General features: G+C 40.8%; 1 protein-coding gene across 1 annotated transcript; it reads left to right on the forward strand.

The window, feature by feature from the left end:
• Positions 1–308: 308 nt before the first annotated feature.
• nkpd1 (NTPase, KAP family P-loop domain containing 1) lies at positions 309–18,886 on the forward strand. The gene is made up of 6 exons (XM_050051277.1): positions 309–791; positions 1,548–1,614; positions 4,551–4,667; positions 10,244–10,572; positions 13,819–15,288; positions 16,381–18,886. Exons 2-6 carry the CDS (start codon positions 1,596–1,598, stop codon positions 16,666–16,668), a joined length of 2,223 nt encoding a protein of 740 aa, XP_049907234.1. The 5' UTR covers positions 309–791; positions 1,548–1,595; the 3' UTR covers positions 16,669–18,886.
• The last annotated feature ends 275 nt before the right edge of the window (positions 18,887–19,161 follow it).

The following is a 19,161-nucleotide window of genomic DNA, read 5'->3' on the forward strand; positions in this document are numbered from 1 at the left end:
ACTTCACAAGCTTTATTTGTAGTGGCTTGAAAAGGACTTGTGTTGTGAAGAAGACTAAAGTAGGCTAATGCAAAAACAAGGAAATGCCAAGGGAAATTAGGCCGCTTGCTTGTTTGTCAAAGCTTGACTAACCAGTTATGTCATAACAAATCCTGCTCTGGGCAAAAAAGGGCTTTGGTGCTGCCGCTCTGGCATCCTAACTGCTCTGCACGTCAGCTCAGGCCAGGAAGAGCAATCCAGCCATTCCCAACCTGAGGGACTCCAAACTAGGAATCCAGTTCATGAATCATGCAGACCCAAGGCTCCAGCGTGAAAATCACTCATTTGTTCGATTTTTTTCAGGGACTGAAAAAGTTGGACAGCGAATGCCAGAAGCTATCGCGAAAATGGGGATTTTTCTGCCTCGTAATGCTTTCAGGAACTACCCACTTCACTCCGATGCTATGAATAGAGAGAAGATTGGCAGCAGCGGGAGAAGTATGGTGTAACAGATTGGGAGAGTAGAAAGGAAGAAATGTACAGCTCCATCACTCAGAAATAATTTCATCTTGCATGTGACCTCACTTCCTGGAAAGTGTCCCTCCTACAGTCAGTGCCGGTGAATATCAGGTTGCTCCCCCCCCACCCCCTTCTCTCTCTTATCTGTGTTGTAAAGTTTTACGGCATTCAAGTCCTGGGGGCGTAAGGCTCACCACACCTTAGCTGCATGGTCTGTCTGCTGCTTCTGTACATTAGACGATTCAGAGATGAGTCAAAATAAAGATCAGGACTAACATTTGGAACTTAATCAGGTAAGCTTGTTTTGTGGGTGACACATTTATATTGGATTAGTCATTATCTTACAGGTGCTCAGAGCGTAATTACAGTTTTATGGTTTTTGATAATGTATTCTTTTGTGCACGCTGATCACAGGTTGTGCCATTAAAGTTAAAGATTAAACTTTCGAAACACTGAAAGTCTGTCAGTAACCCTGTTTTCTTTTGGGTCTAGAGTGTCTATAAGCCCATTAAGGCATGTGCAGGCAAGAACACAAAGAGCAAATATGTTGCCGGCAGGGAAAGGGACTAGGGTAATGCAAGGTAATCATTGACACAGCAAAACTGTTGACATTTCCATGCACATAAAAAAAGAACAGCCTGCACTCTGAGAGGGTGCATACCCATGCATGAATGTCAGGATATCATCTTAAAACAATTCACTTAAACGCCTGTCACTCAACACTCCAAAAAAAGAAATTGTGACTGTCTGCTTTTGCCGCGTAAGCACTCTCAAGGGCGCTCATTCCACATGTGGCACTTTCCGTTTAGCTGTAGGTGTTTAGTACACAAGCAAACACATCTTTTAACACCAAATCCTCAAGTGAAACTGAGCGTATGGTGTCCAAGTCAGGGTCTTTTTGCATTGGAGCTCCTCTCACTGGTGACTATAAACACCATTGTCTGCTCAAGCATATATAGCGAGGAGGATCCTTTCTTTAAAGGGAAAACACACACACACACAGCTCCACTCCCTGCTCTGAGTTCCCTGCTGTTTCTCATTCTTCGCAGGTCAAAGGGATTTTCTGTGAAAGCCGCACGTCCCACCACACAGTCATCATGGATAAGGCAACAAAAGGTGAGTTATCCACAGTTAATGACATGTATGTGGCACGGCTGTCTCCCCTCGGATCAGAAGGGCTCCATTTTCACTTTCAGTTTCATTTTGTGAATAAATATTATCATGAATTCAGTATAAATGCTTATCATGTCTGAATTAAGGATGTGCACATGGCGTCTTCAGCCTCTGCTCCTTTGCCCGTTTGGATTAATTAGAAATATTGTGATTATTATAGTGCTGGTATCCAATTATTATTATCATTAGTGTTATTATTCTGATCATGAAATCTGCCTTCCTATGCATGGAAATAAACCAAACTTTGCATATAGGTCCAGTCATATGCCTAACGCTTAACTAGAATATGGGGCTTATAGTCCTGATGGTGACGTTGCAGCAACCGTCTACATTTTAAAACTTTAAAAATTGATAACAAATCAGCCATATGTGCTACAGCTTTGCAACTTTCCCCAAAATGTGGCCCCAGTCGAGGAGAAATGTTTATATCTTTGACCTGCAGGAATTATTAAGTCCATCACTTTGTTTTCTACAAAAACTGTAAACCTAATTAAACCTAACCCCACCCATATTTTTCACTCAGCCGACACACAGCTCTCTGCACAGCATCTTCGGGCTGTCCTGCACAAACAATCAAGCCGGGTTTTTGAAATATCGAAAAAATGGAGCCCACAGTGCATCAAAAATGTTTTGTTGTAAACAGTAGCTACTGTGAATTCTCGCCAAACAATGTGCATGAAAACATGGGACATCATGTTCATGTCATGGTGGAGGTAGTTTGGTAAATCTCAGAACTGCATCTCAAATTTCAGTATTATGCTGATCTGTTCTGTACGACATCTATTGCTCGTCTGTCCGTCCTGGAAGAGGGATCCCTCCTCAGTTGCTCTTCCTGAGGTTTCTACCAATTTTTCCCCCGTTAAAGGGTTTTTTTGGGGAGTTTTTCCTCATCAGCTGCGAGGGTCCAAGGACAGAGGGATGTCGTATGCTGTAAAGCCCTGTGAGAAAAATTGTGATTTGTGATATTGGGCTTTATAAATAAAACTGAACGGATATTGAATTGAAGAACAGAATTTTGAATTCTATCAACATGTAAACTGTTACAGTCAATGGTGATAAGAGCATGTTTAAACATGAGTTTGTCACTTATGGGGTAATCAGTCTTTGTAAAAACATAGCACAGACCTCTCTATGTTGTCTAGATCAATAGTTCTCAAACTTGTTATGCCCAAGGCACATTAAAGTCTCAAGGCACACCTGTATTTTTATCTGTGCACAACAGCCACTACAACATGTGTTATCAGTCATATCACAACATAAATGTTGGTTTTTATTTACTAATATCAAGTAACAATTGACAACAAACTAAATATTTATGAACAAAATTATTCAAGAATTCATTTTAAACATTCAACACTAAAATTACATCAAAGCACCAATAACACATCTAAACGAGAATTAATGTAAGATAACATAAGCTAATGTAATGTGTCCCCTACACGAATGGCAACAAGTCGGTTCTCTGTGACGTTTTTTTACTATTTACTTTATTTACTATTATACTGTTATTTTTTTAGCTAGAGTTTGCCTCTTTATTAGGAAATGGGTGTGCACAACATACTAATACAGTCAATTAAAAATGCATTCATAACTTTTTGTATAGGCCCAGGTGAATATTGCAGTAATAATGTTTGGTTATCACAAAATCCCACGGCACACTGGGACTGACATCACGGCACACCATTTGAGAACCACTGGTCTCGATGAAGTACAAATATTATTGGAAATTTGTCTTGTTAACTGCATGTTACACTCTAATTTGAAATGAGCCTCTACATGCAACCCTGGTGATTGTCGAAGTCATAGTGTGAAGCCAATCTGTGGTTTCTCATTTGGCAACAAGATCGTGACTCGCCCTGGGTGTCTCAGGTTGTGAGTTGGTAAACAACCTCCCGAGGCATGGGCCTTTTTTTAAAGCTATAGTGTCGACTTGTCGTAGTAGGAAAAGCACGGGTGTTCCTTATAACACCGACGATGACTCTGTTCATTCAAGTTCTTTCAGTGACGGTGTCAGTAAGCAAGCATGCAGGATACAAGAATCCTCAAATCAAAGCAGCTAAATGGAATTCAGCCGTCATTAATTTCATTATTTACACTTGTGCTGTCAAAGTGTCCTCCGGGGAGAAGGGCCTATTGTGCCGCATGGATTAGAGACAGATGATTTAAGACAAGATATTTTTAATTAAAGACGTTTTAAATAGATATGGTCCAAGCGGTTCAGCTGACAGAACCTCCTGTGCTCCTTATTCTCCTCCTTTTTCGACTTCCTCCTCAAAACACCAAGCCCCAATCATTTATTAAGAATTTATTTTTCTTATTCTTCTTATTTAATTATTGCTGTTTTCCTTTATGCTGCTCTTTATGATAATGGAGCCAGGAGTCATGGTTGGTTTGTAGTTCTGCTTGAAACTCCTTCCTTGACAGTTTCCTTTTTAATTGGTTGTCATTAATTAATTAGCATAGATCACACCGCATGGAGGATATATATTAATATAAGTGCTCATACAATGTCTGTAGAAATATTTATATCTACCCTTCATTTCGACCTCATTATTGCTTAACACTGTAACCAGCTGTTAACAGGTTCCTGTACCTTTATTGGCTGAGTGCTGTTGTTAGGCTGGGTGGTGACAAGGATTTCATTATAATTGTAAGAGATTAGTTACCTGTTTTTCTATTAATTTCTCATTAATGTTTCGACTCTTATGTTGCCAGTGAGACGTCATCTAGCCATCATTTATTCATTTGTAATAATGTGATGACAAGTGTAGTTTCTAAAGCAATTGACGCCTTTATCTGTCAAGTTTACAGTTTTAACATGTAAAACTAATAATCCATTCCATTGTCTTGTTTTTTTTTGGTTTTCAATCTCCTTTCAGATGATATTTACGCATATGCGCTGTCAAAGACGCTGACAAAAGTTTCGTCGCCTGCAACTGTAGGCCTCTACTCTTCATGTCAGAATCGAATTAACATGATCCTCGAACAAATGGAAGGTACGTAAACACTCCGTCCCCCAACATGTCATCTCATTTGTCTGCTGGATGAGACCTGCTTTAATAGACCACTTAAAGCCTGATGACAGTGTCTACAGTATGTGGGTTGGAAGTACAGCATATTATAAGGTCTTAAAAATTCATATGTTGGCACTAAATGTAAGAGCGGACAGTGCCTGATTAGAAGTGTCCACTTTAAACATGACTGAAGTGTGTGAAACAATAGTATGTTAACTGTAGAAACTGCACCTGTTGATAAAAAAATGCTGTGACAGCATGTGTTAATTCTTGCATGGACTTTGCCACTGCAGTCAGAAAATCAGAGCTACCTGTTGGCATGTGTATGAGCTGTGCACCACCTCAGAGCTGGCTCACGCTCTAATGACTTTTTCCACAACTGACTGATTGAAAAGTGGACGTTGTATTTCTGCTCTGCACGCCTCCAGGGGGTCTCTGTGTCCTTAAGTACACATACCATAACTCTCAAATTGCACATACAGCACAGTGCATTCAGAAAGTATTAGAGGCCTGTCACCTTTTCACATTTTGTCTTGCTCCAGCTTTATGCACAAATCATTTTAATTAATTTCCCACTCTCATCAATCTACACAATACTCTATAATGACAAAGCAAAAAAAGGGGTTTCAGAACCAAGAGATACGATCCTGATCCACAAATTGGGATATGGATTCAGTCATCCAATCCTACCCCGAGTCCAGATCAAATGTTGTTCTTGGGTATTTCAAAACTCTGCAGCTATGGAGTGAGAGTACGGGCAACAGGATGTTGACTGCAGTGCACCTAACGGCTTCTGAACAATTATAACTGGACAAACAAAAGCACTAATGTCAGAAACAAACAAATAACTGGAATAACCACCTCATGGTTGTTTGCCTCCGCATCAAGCTGCAACAACAGTTTACATCCACGTCTGTCCAGACTCATATGTAGTCATGGCCGTTGACAATGCTTCAAATATGGATGTAGCTACATATTCTAAAACAGTGTTTCCCAACTGATGGGTCGCGGTCCAAAAGTGGGTCAAGGGTCCATTCTGAGAGGACCACAAGTGACTCAGGAACATTTCAAGTTTGTAAAAAACACACTTCCTGCTGTAGAGTGAGTGATTAATGGACAGCTACTTGAGAGAGACAGCAAACTAGCTCAATGACATGGCCAAAAGCAAGTACAATGCTGAATATATTAAACTCCTTGGACCTTGAACTAATGACTAAGGAGAAATCTGGACCCTGTGGCTGGACCAGCTGGGAACCACTGTATTCTCTATACAGACTGTACATTCAGTGAATGTAGAGTCTGTAGGCAAACCCCGGAGATCTTGCCCCCGGAAGAAGAGCGAAAGAGCCCTGGTTTCCAGTTGTAGGCTGTTTGTAGTCCACGTGATATTGACCAATCACGTTTGAGCCGACTGCAGTTGTTGCCAGGTTAAACGGTCCTTGCAGTGAACTAACAAGGCTGAATATAATTGGTGTCACTGCAAACTCTGAATCCATCACAGCATATTTAGCATATTTACTTATATATAAACGGAAGTCGGAAACGGAAATTCGCCTCCTCCGCTCAAATCAAACCGGAATGCCAAAAAATCGGAGGTCTGCCCCCAGAGGCTGTATCGCTGTCTGCTGGAAGTCAGATGCCGAATACAGCTGATGGGTTCCGAGAATGGGAACCACTGTTCTAAAACATGGATCATTCACACACATCTTCAACCCAGCAGTACAGAAGATCAGCACCCAAGGTAGACACCCAAGATTAGCGTCACCAGTTTAGTATCTGACCAAATGTCTCCCCTTCTGTTCCTGAGTTACGGCGTTAAATAATGGGCAGAAAAGTGTTTTTGCAGAACATGATGATGCCACAGTGAAGCTGAACATGCATCACTTTTGACATATGGCCAAAAACATGTTGTCTGAGGTCACACTGACCTTAACCTTTGACCTCTACCAAAATCGACTCATCATTGTGTCCAAGTGGGCGTTTGTGCCAAATTTGAGGAAATTCCCTCAAGGCCTTACTGAGATATGGGAGTGAAACAGGTGCGAGGTCACAACGATCTCGACTTTTGACCACCCAAACCGAATCAGTTCATCCTTGAGTCCAAATAAATATTGTGCCAAATTTGAATTATTTCCCTGTGGCATTCTTGAGATGTCGAAAACACATAACAGCATAAAAACAGCTCAGATTAACAAACATACACAGGAAGCTAGAGAAAGCAGTTTATGTTGCAGTTAAGTCGCAGGTTCAGAAAACTCTTTATAAAATGACTGAAGAAGAATCAGGTCGAAGATATTTCAAATAGAGCTGCCAGACTTTGTAGAACTCGTCTGCTTTGAGTAAGATATTCCAAATGAATCAGCTCAAATGTAACTTTACACCAACCCTTAACAGATGTACCTTATCACTAGTCCACTATTATAATACATGTTATTCTAGGAGCAAAAGTAAGAATGTTAAATACCTCTTTGCTACCTACAGTAGTTATATTTCTACTTGGGAGACCCAGAATCAAGGGCTTGGATCAATTACTAAATCTCTTTCTATCACGTAGCATTTCAGACCAATACTTCTGAAATTTACGACATGACCAAAGGCAATGGGTTATGGTACCTATTTCGGTTTTACATTTTTACAAACACAGACACAAAAGAAAGGGGTTAAAAGAATGCCTGGGATTATATGTATTCTCTGTATGATTCTGAATATTTGTTCAAGTACAGATGGATATCTTTTGGGTGTAACTCCAAAAACCCTCCTGTCTCCTCTTAAGGGGTTACTGACAATTCTTTCTCCCACACACCTTTAATCCCCTGTGTATTAGCAGGAGACATGCCGCACATTATGTCATAAGACAAACTGAGAGTCACCCTCCCTGGTTGTTGAAACAGCGTTTTCTCAATAGCAGATATCTCAAGATGATCTAGTGGTCTTCGTAAGATGATGCCCTAAACATCTTGTTTTGTGAGATGGTACTTCTTTATTACTTGAAAAAATAAGTCTCTCAATTTGATCATACCTTTGTATTCCAACTGACAGAGGGCAGGATCCAATGTTCCTGGCAAAAATTCAGGATTGTTAACTATTGGGGTAAATATGGAAGTTGATTTGAACCTCGCCTCCGGACAGCAGGTTGATCATCTTGCCTTCAAAGCATTGACTGTTATTGGATTGGCACTGTTATAGCTTATGTTTTTAAAATACTTCAAAAATAATAAATCTTGTAATCTACATTTCGATGAAGATGATTCAATGTCCAGCCAAATGTATTTAGACTTTTAACTCTGTTCTTAGTGGAAGCACCTTTGGCAGCAATTACAACCTCGAGTGTTCTTCCTCCAGACGTTGGCACTTAGAACTGAGGCCAAACTGTTCAACCTTGGTTTCATCAGATCAAAGAATCTTGTTTCTCAGAGTCTAAGAGTCCTTAAGGTGCTTTTTGCAAACTCCAAGCCCGGATTTCATGCGTCTTTCACAGAGGAAAAGTTTCCGTGTAGCTATTCTCATAAACCCCAGATCAGTGGTGTTCTGGAAGTCTCTCCCTGTCGCTACATAAAATCAATGGAGCTCAGACAGAGTGACCATCGGGTTCTTGGTCACCTCTCTTACGAAGGACCTTCCTGCCAAAATAGCTCAGTTGTTCCACACTTCTTTCATTGTGACACTGTGCTCATGGGAACCTTCAATGCAGCAGATTTATTTTTTTTTTGTAGCCTTCCTCACATCTGTGCCTCGACACAGTCCTGTCTCTGAACACTGCAGGCAGTTCCTTCAACCTCATGGCTTGCTTTTTGCTCTGACCTGCACTATCCGCTGTGAGACCATATATAGACATACATAGACGGGTGGACTCCAACCAAGGTGTGGAAACATCTCAAAGGTGATCAAGAGAAATGGGAGGCACCTGAGTGTCGCAAAAAAAATTACAATATTCTGCTTTTACGTTGTCATTTTGGAGGAATACTTTTTGAATGCACTGTAGTTTATATCCCAGCTCAAGGTGTGTTCCCATCACACACCTCATATAGTAGCCCAAACACATTTATGTCGTATAGGATGTATAGTAAACAATGTTAATTACATGGGTTTGTCTTAAACAGTGTGCTCTTTTCAGAGGCTCTACATATTACTCTGTCCAAACAACCACACTCCATACTATTTACACTAATTTTCATAAACGAAAAACAGGTGCCACCTTGAACTTTAAGGATAAAAAGCACATATTTGAAAGAGAAATACACAAAACAACAATAAATCACAGAGTAGGAGACATCAGAATTCCACAAGCGAGTACACAGTCACCTTGGACAATAAATATGTGAAGACTCAAACGTGAAAATACAGGTTTCTATTTTAAAGACGAATGACACTGAACAGAGTGAATGGAGCATGTGCTACTCTAGTGAAGGGCTCCGATTGAAAAGACAAGTGTAAGGTTGTTTCTTTGTGTTACCCAGAAGGTCTCGCAGTATAGGGCTGTCGTAATGATTTTTTTTTTTTTCAACCTTGGCAGAGGGCTGGACCAGGCTTGATGTTCACACGTGTCCATACAATAATAAAGCTTTAAAAGGACTGCAAGCCAGACAGTCATTCACCTACTCTACATATATTATCGTGCTGGTTGCCATGACTTGATTGATTGAAAAAGCAGTCATTTGAATATGAAATAGGCCTAAGTATTTCTGCAGAAAGGTCAGGGTTTTAATGTTCCCTGGAAAGTTTTGGGTTTAGCGCCAGGACATTTAATTCGAAGCATTTGACAACAGGGTGGGGGGGTGGGGATTTTAAGAAAAAAATTATGGTGAAAACGTAGTTTCTTCCAACACTAGAATTAAGATAAAAGTATTCACAAACATAAAAGCACTAATGGTCGGTGATAAGTAGTCTTTAACCTTTGATTGAACACTAAATTAAAACCCTCTGCGCACACTGCAGCACAATCAAACAGATGCGCAACTCAGAGCATCAGAAGTGTCTCTGACACCAGACTCAGAGCAGACCAGTGGAACTGGAAAATGCATATTAGGCCTACTAGTTACTACTTATGTTTTTCAAGTGATTTCCCAAATTTGTTGTTGAGTTGTGATTTGAATTGCTTTTGGCAAATCTGGCACTCTGCTTTCTGGGGGTTGTCGGGGCATATTTTAAAGTGCAACCACACATCTGATGACCTCTTGGACATGTCTGCCAGCTCTGAGTGCGCTCGTTGTCAGTTATCGGACTGGTGGGGGTTAGTGTTGCGTTTAAGGCCTCCCCCAAAAAAACGGGAAAAAAAGCGCCAAAGCTTCAAAAAAAAAAATTTCACAATCGAATCCCGTGCCATCAAACGAAGCTTCAAAGCTTCGAATTTTTTGGGTCAGCCCTACAAGACATATTATCAGCATTGGTGACAGCCGAATAAATTAAGCAAAGGACATAAGTCCAAGCCAATGACATGTTGTTTTAGCTGTCTTGATGTCTCTCTACCTTTATTGAAATTGTTTATCCTTACATGTACCCCAACCAGCTAAATATTGTATCCCAAATGTAAATTTCATCAATGTTTTGTGTCTCCTCAGCGTGCACAAAGCAGGAATCATTAAGGATAGAGCGGGAAAGCAAAGGAAGATACAGACCTCGCCCAGTCCCGCCTTCATTTTGTGGCTTTCTCGCACTCATTGGCCGAATGCTCTTCTACAACCCCATTTGGACAAAGGAGAACCAGCACCACCGTAACATCAGGTTCATTTATGTACAGTTTAGTGCCTGGCATTTTGCAGGCAGTGACCTGCTTTGGGCCGGCTTGGCCATACGGCTGCTTCAAGCAATGCAGATAAACTTTGGGAAGTTACAGCTTGTCGTCTACCGTGTGGCTCAATATGACGAGGAAGACGAAGTCAAGAAGAAGGTTTGTGGATTGCTTTAACTTTTCTTAGTTATTAAGTCATGTTAGTGCAATATTTTCATTCAAGTAAAAGTACAGTTACTTGTGTAAATATGTACTTCGATAAAAGTAAAAAGTAGATCAGTGAAAATGTACTCTGAATAACCGTCACTGCTAGGGCTGGGCTACATGGAGAAAATCAAATATTACAATATTTTTGACCAAATACCTCGACATCAATATTGTGACAATATTGTAGGGTTGATTATTTGTGCTTTCACAAAATATTAACACAATTAGATTTTTGATAAATAATCATCAGTAATGTAGATAAAATGACTAATAGGTCAGGGCCGTCCCCAACTAAGAATTTTCCTCGTCGACCAATAGTCATCATTTAGGGCCATGAGTCAACTAGTCACCCATGTGTTTACGATACAAATTTAGTTACTAGCATATATATTTTGGGCGGGGCAACACAATGGTTTGAGTTGAAGGTGTGAGAAAGAATAGTATCAGTAACATTGTTAACACTGTGCTACATTACAGAGAAATACAAAACCGTACTAATGAGCCTGTTAATGACGCTGTGGGCTAATGGGCATGTAGCTACTTCCATGTTTCAGATGATACGTCATGTTTGTAGTTGACCAATGAAGATGAGTTTACATATCACCTTGGGTTCGTCCTTCACCTTCTCAAAACGATCCCACACTTTGGATTTCCTGCCCAACGTAGCCTGTGGAATAACCGCAGGTACCAGGCCTGGAAATTAGGGACCGTACACATTCTGCATCCTTAACTGCTTGGAAAATGTGAGGTCGGGCACTGGGTGTTACTCTTGCGCCTTTTCTGTGCCAGCTTTCAAGAGTATGGCAGCAGGTTGCATCTGAGGTTGCTAAGCAACCCTAGCAAGCACCTTATAGCCTATTTACCTGAAATCCTGAGTGCAGGGCTGATCTTCTTCCAGCCGCTGTTTATAAGTGTGTAGGCCTATTGACTGTGGGACAGATGTAAAGCTCTAGGTAGCCCTGCACTAACATGATCAACTTTTTCATATTTCTCACACCGAATATTTATGGAAGAAGGGAAATATATCTGTCAGCTATGATTAGTTTGTAGTGTGACTCCTTTCTGACTGCTGAGCGTGGCCTCTTCCTGTGTCTGTCCTTTCAAATTAAAAATTATATAGGTTTTGATTTGTTTTGACAAGGCGCAGCTCCTAATAGAGTTTCAGGTTTGTTTGTTTTTCTGCGACTAAGTGACCAATTAAATCTTGCCGACTAATGGCCTGGACAATGGACAAACTTTTGGTCGACCATTAGGGGGCAGCCCTACCAAAATCTGAGACAATATTTAGTCACATATCATGATATTGAGATATATTGATATATTGCCCAGCCTTGCTTACTGCATTACATTTCAAAAGGGAAAAGGGGGGGGGGTAAGTATGACCTATTAAATCATATAGCTAAAAAAAGTTGCTTTAACATGTCAACACACACATCACACCACAGAGCCCCTCTGTCCAAAGCTACAGGCATGTTCTGTAGAGAACACTTTGCAGCCTTTGCACACAGCTAATTATCACCCAGACAATAACACAAACGTGGCCGACAACAGAAAAGAGCTACAGACACCTCGGCGGGTGCAAAAAGAAATATGAAGCATCATAAATTAAAAGTGATAGCCTACTTAATGCAGAATAAAACATCCCTGAGGCAGGCGAGAGCTGCAGAGTTTTTGCACAAACGGTGGCTCGCGAGTTAGAGCCGTCTTACAATCGTAAAGGCTCTGACATACTTTGAATGAGTGTGCTGCTGCACTCACCTGGCAGATGCCATGCTGTGTGTCACCTGTTCTCCTCAGTTTGCACCAGCTTCAACTCCGGTCGTTCATCCTCACAGCGTCCACTCGGCCTCTCTCTGTCCCACTAAAACCAGTCCCAGTCTCTCTGTCAGGAATTGTTGTCTAAAATCAGCAGAAAGTACTCACACACCTCATCTAAGGTGACGCTGCTCAGTAAATGTAAAAGACACACGCTGGACAAATTCACCATCAGCGACACAAAGAGTATAGACGAATCAAGAGAGACACCCGCCCCTCTTTTTTTGTCAAACTCATACCAAACTCAGATTAAACAGTAAAAATTGGCAGTGCTGATCAAATATGTACCAAGATTATGTTACTGTAACACTTATTTCTCGCCTAACATGTCCTCAGAAACATATTTTAGTGCTCTTTTTGGCTGTAATATGACTATTTATAAACAGGAAGCGGGCGCCATACTGTTTCCTGTATTGTAAAAACAGAAATACTGAGATCAAACCATAAAACTAAGCAGTGCTGACAAAAGATGAACCAGGATTATGTTACTGTGTTGCCTATTTCTCACCTCAGATGTTTTCAGAAACATATTTTAGTGCACTGTTTGGCCGTAATACGACAACTTGTGAACAGGAAGCGGGCGCCATACTGTTTCCTGTATTGTAAAAACGGAAATACTGAGATCAAACAGTAAAACTAAGCAGTGCTGACAAAAGATGAACCAGGATTATGTTACTGTGTTGCCTGTTTCTCGCCTCAGATGTTTTCAGAAACATATTTTAGTGCTCTGTTTGGCCGTAATACCACCATTTGTAAACAGGAAGCGGGCGCCATACCGTTTCCTGTATTGTAAAAATGGAGGCTGAAAAATACTGAAATCAAACTAAGCAGTGTTGACAAAAAATGAACCAGGATTATGTTGCCCATTTTCCACCTCAAATGTTTTTAGAAACATATTTTAGCTAACTATTAAACTAGCGGCTGGCTAGTTTGTTACTAGCCAGCTGCCATATTTTGTTTTAATCAGTCCCTATTTAAACAACACTGTAAAAAGGACTCAGTATACAGCTGATAGTATACAAACATCCAGGGGGATAACATACTACACAAAGATGTTATAAGACCTACAGATGTCAAGTGTCTTATAAGCCTTTTTGTCCGTCAAATCAAAGAGCAGTCTCATTTAGTGATCAATATCATTCAGAAATACACCAATATGAGCTTTTTTATTGCTAAACTTACATTTATGGATAAAATACTTTGCCAGAATCATCACCAATTATCTAATAGTTGTTACTGACATTTCAGTCCGTACCAAAGTTTTGGACCAATCAACAAACTGGGGACTGGCATTGCTATTTGTAGAGAATGAGACTAAAAACACAGCCTTGGCATCTAACTTGCTTCTCGTTTGCTTTGTTATGTTTTGTTTTTAAAATTCAGATAGTGGAGGATGGTCCTAACCATTGGCGTTCCAAAAAGATCTGCTGCTGCCCTCTGTGGTTTTTTGTCCTGTCCATTATTGCGATACCAGTTTTCATCCTGATATTCTTTTTGACTGTTATCGTTCCCCAACAAGAGATCCAAACAAACGGGACAGTGACTTCTTCAAAAGGCCAAACGGATGTGCTGCATGGCCTGCTCATCGCCGTGTTAGGAGTCCCTGCAGCGTCCGCACTGAGGTTTGTTTTTATGATGGCTAAGAACCTCATCGTAAACCTGGATCTGAACATCACGAAGGGGATGGACAATGAGAAGGTAAGCTGCCAACTGGGCTTCATGAACCAAGTGAGGAAAGAAATGTGGTTTCTGTCTCGATTTATCCAGTTTATGGAGGTGTTTGAGAGGAGGAGGATCCGTGTGGTACTGAAGATCACCAATCTGGACCGCTGCCCCCCCAAGAAAATGGTTGCAGTTCTGGATGCAGTCAACATTCTGCTTTCAGAAGAGGAAAGTCCATATATTTCCATTCTGGCTGTCAACCCAGATATTGTTGTGCAGAAAGTGAACTTTGCAGATGGCTGCTTCAGCAAACAAGACAGAGCTTATGCACTGTTGAACCAAATCGTGACTCTGGCCTTCACAGTCCCACCACTGTGCGATGATTCAAAACAGAGTTTATTTCAAAGCCTCACTAGCAGTTCAAAAACCCCTCGGAACATAAGCATGAATGTACTTAAACATAGAACTGGGAGCCTTGTAAAGACATCTTCCTCAGATTTATTTGGAGTGGAGATTGCACATGGAACTAAAGAGGTATATCCACTGATGGATAAGCCTAAAACTGCACTAGCAGTGGATGTAAACGAGGAGGAGGTAGAGAATCTGGTTAGGAGCATCCTGACCAGCAACAATACAAAGCTGAGCAAGTATATGGTAGAGGATGCCATGTCTATGAGGAGGGCGATCAACTCCATTCGAGTAACTGTGATAATCTTAAAGGCCTTGAAGCAAGAGCTTCCTGAACCAGAATACATTGCAGCATGGGTGATCCTGGCCAATCAGTGGCCTTGCCGCCTCAGCTGGATCATCCAGTGCGTGGAAGACGCTCAGCAGAGAGCAGGTACTGATGGTATCAATGAAGCCAATGCTGATGATTCAAAGACCTTGTGGAAAGTCTTCAGTGAGTCCAGGGCAGAGCTGTATGTGATGAGTGGACATATCGAGGACCTCCTCGAGCAGGATGGAGATCCTGAGATGTTTGAAAGACTTCTCATGGTAGATTTCCAATTCACTGTAAAAGACTTGAAGACATATGAAATGGCCATGGTGAACCTGGACTATTCGATGAGGAAGGAGCTGGCTTACATCAGAGGGACAGCCAGGCTGAAAGATTCTGGTTGGATGAGGGACCTAGCTCCTCTGCCAATCACAACCATCATCAAAATGAACACAGAGGATGTGTGCAAAGAGGTAAGATAGACCGTACTTCTTTAAAGTTATTTAAACAACTTTAAGATTTAAATTCTGGTTGATCTGACAACACCAATGGTTACCCGTGGTAACAAATTGCAGTGCAACACTTCCTGAGCAGCTACTTAATCAGAAATACTACAGTAGAACAACTGGTGTATCTGTTTAAAGTTCAGCCAAACAAATTCATGTTGTTTGAATGAAGATGTCAGTCAAATACTTGTTTGCATTATACCTGCTGAAACTGTCACTATATTCTGAAAAAAGTACACGAGACGGTTTGTAAAAAACAAATCACATCCCTCCTCTTCTTCCTACTGCCTCTAATGGCATTCACTAGAATCACAGCAGTGCATCCAAAAACAGCCAGTCAGAGCCAAAAAGTCTTTAAAGCAGCTGTTAGTCAAACTGTCGAACTAAGCAGCACTGATTGAGTCAAGACTGTGTTACTATATTGCCTAAAATGTTTTCAGGAACTTATTTCAGTGTACTGTTTAGCTGTAAAATGAGAACACAACCTCCTCGGCTCTGATTGGTTGTTCTCATTCACATGCAACAGGGCTATTAAAAACGTTACAAGGCAACAGAGTAGGTTGAGGAGTATGCTTTTTTTCACAGATTGCCTGTATGCATTTATATCTGTGTGAATATAGTGAGTTATGAAAAAAATATGAAAAAGTTATTTTTTTTATAAAAGTTACCAACTACAGCTTTAATACAGCTGCAGATGTGGACTTAGGTGTATGAGCAGTTAGCAGTCAGTTAGCAGTGAGATAAATTTACAAACATTAAAGCTGAATTACATGCCACATCTTTTCCTGTGAATCCCTTGTGCATAGGTATCCAATTTTGATGAAGCACAGGAATGGCGGACCCCGCCACTTACAATGAAAATTACTGTAAAGAGATGCATACACTGAATGTAAATACATTGAATGGTGTTTATTCACCTCACATGATATCAAAACTATGCCTGGACTCTCTCACAGATGCAAAAGAAAAAGACAAATTCAGTCCTATCAGGAAAGATAAGGAACTAAATCATATTTCTCCTCTATGTTTATAATGCTTACATTTTCTTCTTTGTCCTAGTTGGAGAGAATGGAATTCCCCAGTAAGTATAGTAATATTGTAAGAAGCAATGACCTCCACGGTTCGGCACTGGTCTTCGGTGATGCAGATGACCTTAAAGCCCTCCTAGATATGACCTTTGGTGAATGGGCAACTTTCAGACTTCACTTCCTGGGTTTACCATCACGTCTCCGACCACAATACAGGAACATGTCACCGACCCCCTCTCAGCCTCAGCTGTCAGCAACTCCCCTCCATGTTCGACATCACTACATGAGTAACCCCAATCTAGTTAACAGCCACATGTAAGAATCCAATCCATTTCCAGTAAGTGCGTTATCCCTAAAAAATATGATCTAACATTTGTTAACGATCTTTGTAGTAACAATACACAGCTTGTGCAGAGAGTGGGAGTTTAAGTGTGAAGTAAATACATATTCACCTTGTTTAGCTACAGGAGCTTGTTATAAACTCTTGTTGCTGCTTAGAAAATGTTTAGTCTCCTGCAACCATGTCAAATAACTATCACGTACATAGCTTAACTTAAAGGAGCTATATGTAAGAAATCTAAAGCAAACAGTCGTAAAATCATCCTAATATGTCACAGAGACTAAGGAATAATGTCAATATAACATACTGATCTCACCGACAACAATAGTACAGCCAAAATATTCGCATTTTAAAAAAAAAAAATTACGGTCTGCAAATCATGTTTATGTTTTGAATTTGTCTTTTGGCCTGTTGCGCCACCCACAGCCGTCTACCAGTCACGCAGTCAGTAGAGTCTCAGCATCAGTTACAGTTACGACTGAGCTACAATGGCTGACGGTGCGACTAAACCCAAACGACCTCATTATGATTCCCAAAAACGCCAAGACAAAACTCGAGGCAAAGCGAGGGTCTATACAGGAGATGCTTTTGAACGGTGGAGACGGTTGAAAGCGGAGAAGAATTTGAAATCGGATGTCGAAGTAGCTACTCTTCTCCTTGACAGGTAACGTTAAGCTTTAGCCAAAGTTGGCTAACTAGCATCATAGCTAGATGGGGATGGACATTTCGAATATTTTCAACTGTTATTCATTTTCGATTATACATTGTAGCCCATGTGCAGGTGGGTCATCGACCCAACTGATTTTTTTTGAGAAACAAACGTTAGCAGCACGGCAAGCAGCATTAGCAGTGTCCCGGTACATAGCATTAGCAGCCGGCTCCTCCTCAGCTGTATCCCGGCAGCAGCGTTAGCAGCAGAGAAGCCGGACTTGCTCAAACGGTCCGCTGGAAAACCGAAGATCAAGGACGCGGTGACGCGGCCCTGCCACGCAGCCCTGCCACGGCAGCCGCCTGTGGGCAAACAAATCAGTCTCCAGCGTGCCGCTGTCCAGCAACCTCGAATCTGTAGGGGAGGGGGGACGGACACGACTCACGGCAGTATTTTGAATCTGAGTGCAGTAACCACTTTGGCCACATTCTTACATACAGCGCCTTTAAGGGAGACAAACCCAACAACGACAACTGTAAGTCATACCCAAATGTCTAATTATGTGTATCAGCCTTAGTTGCCCTGATTGTGGGTTTGTGTTTTGCAAGGATCACATTATCCTCAGGGCCCTGGTATTGTGCATGCTGGCTCACTGTCACACTTTGACGGCTTCACTGTGACACTTGAATAAAATGGAGGTATTTGTAATATCACTCATAACACAAAGGCCTCTTGTGAGACGACACTTGATTTTTTCCTGTCGATGTGTCAATTAAGGGAAGGTGGAAAATTAAAGAGGATCGGGAGGATAATAAGCTGTGTAACATGCTACCTGAAAAAAAGACCGACTGTGTTAATATTTCTTTTAAAGTCATTTTCAATACTACTTGAAATGTATTAAAACGTGTAACTAAATATGACATGAACTTTTTGTTGGAAATTAAGAAGCTGAAATGGCTTTAAGTCTTTCAATCATCCTTTGCATGTGAACAAAGATATGTATCTTAAATTGAGGGGTGTTTCGTCAGCGACTCAGAGTTTAGTTCACTGTAAGAGTCAACAGGAGGCTCTTTCATGAACAAAATTTCAACTTGATTGTATGATTGTACTTGTTGCATGTTTTTGATTTCTTCTCATAGTGTTTTTCACATTTTGGTTGGGCTGTAAGTTTTACTGTTACTTTGTTCTGGAATTAGTGAATGTTTATTAGAGGTGTGTGATGTGCCTGTGTGATGTGAATGCATGCTGCAAGTTTCAAAAGTCTTAGTCAAAGAATTTCAACTGCATGTTCAGGTTGTGGGAGTCCCTTTGATGCCTTTACAAAGGTGTATCTGGTATTTCATCGATTGAAATTCACTATAATGTGTTTGCAAATATTTCATTGATCCTTCAGAAGAAAATAAGAACTTATTAATACTGTACATGTGCTGCACTAAACTGTAACCCTCCATTTCATGCAAATCAAAAACATGTAAATTCTGACAAATGAAATGCATGTGCAAGTGTCCCATAATAAAAATGCTCATCCAAGCACTTCTCCATCTTTCTTAATACATTTGCCAGTTTACAAACAGCCGACGCAATGTGCTGACTCATTAATGTTATTTTTACATCAAAGTGTTCTCATGTTAAATAATCAGCTGAAGGTTCACTTCATCTGGATTCCTTTGAACTATCTCCCTTGGAAAGCTGCAAACGTTAAAGTGACTAAAAATATCAGGCTAACAAACTGTGGGCATTTACAGTACAAGCACTATTTCACTGACGGTGTACAGTACATGCTGAAGGTCTATCGTGCAACTTTAAAAGATGACTTTGCAGTC

This window comes from Epinephelus moara, chromosome 1, assembly GCF_006386435.1.
Source record: "Epinephelus moara isolate mb chromosome 1, YSFRI_EMoa_1.0, whole genome shotgun sequence".
In the NCBI taxonomy this organism is placed as follows: Eukaryota; Metazoa; Chordata; class Actinopteri; order Perciformes; family Serranidae; genus Epinephelus; species Epinephelus moara.

Excerpts from the sequence above, each read along its gene's own strand:
- nkpd1 (XM_050051277.1), top strand. Across the intron at positions 4,668-10,243 it reads GATCCTCGAACAAATGGAAG|CGTGCACAAAGCAGGAATCA; the intron begins GTACGTAAACAC and ends GTGTCTCCTCAG. Across the intron at positions 15,289-16,380 it reads CAGAGGATGTGTGCAAAGAG|TTGGAGAGAATGGAATTCCC; the intron begins GTAAGATAGACC and ends TCTTTGTCCTAG.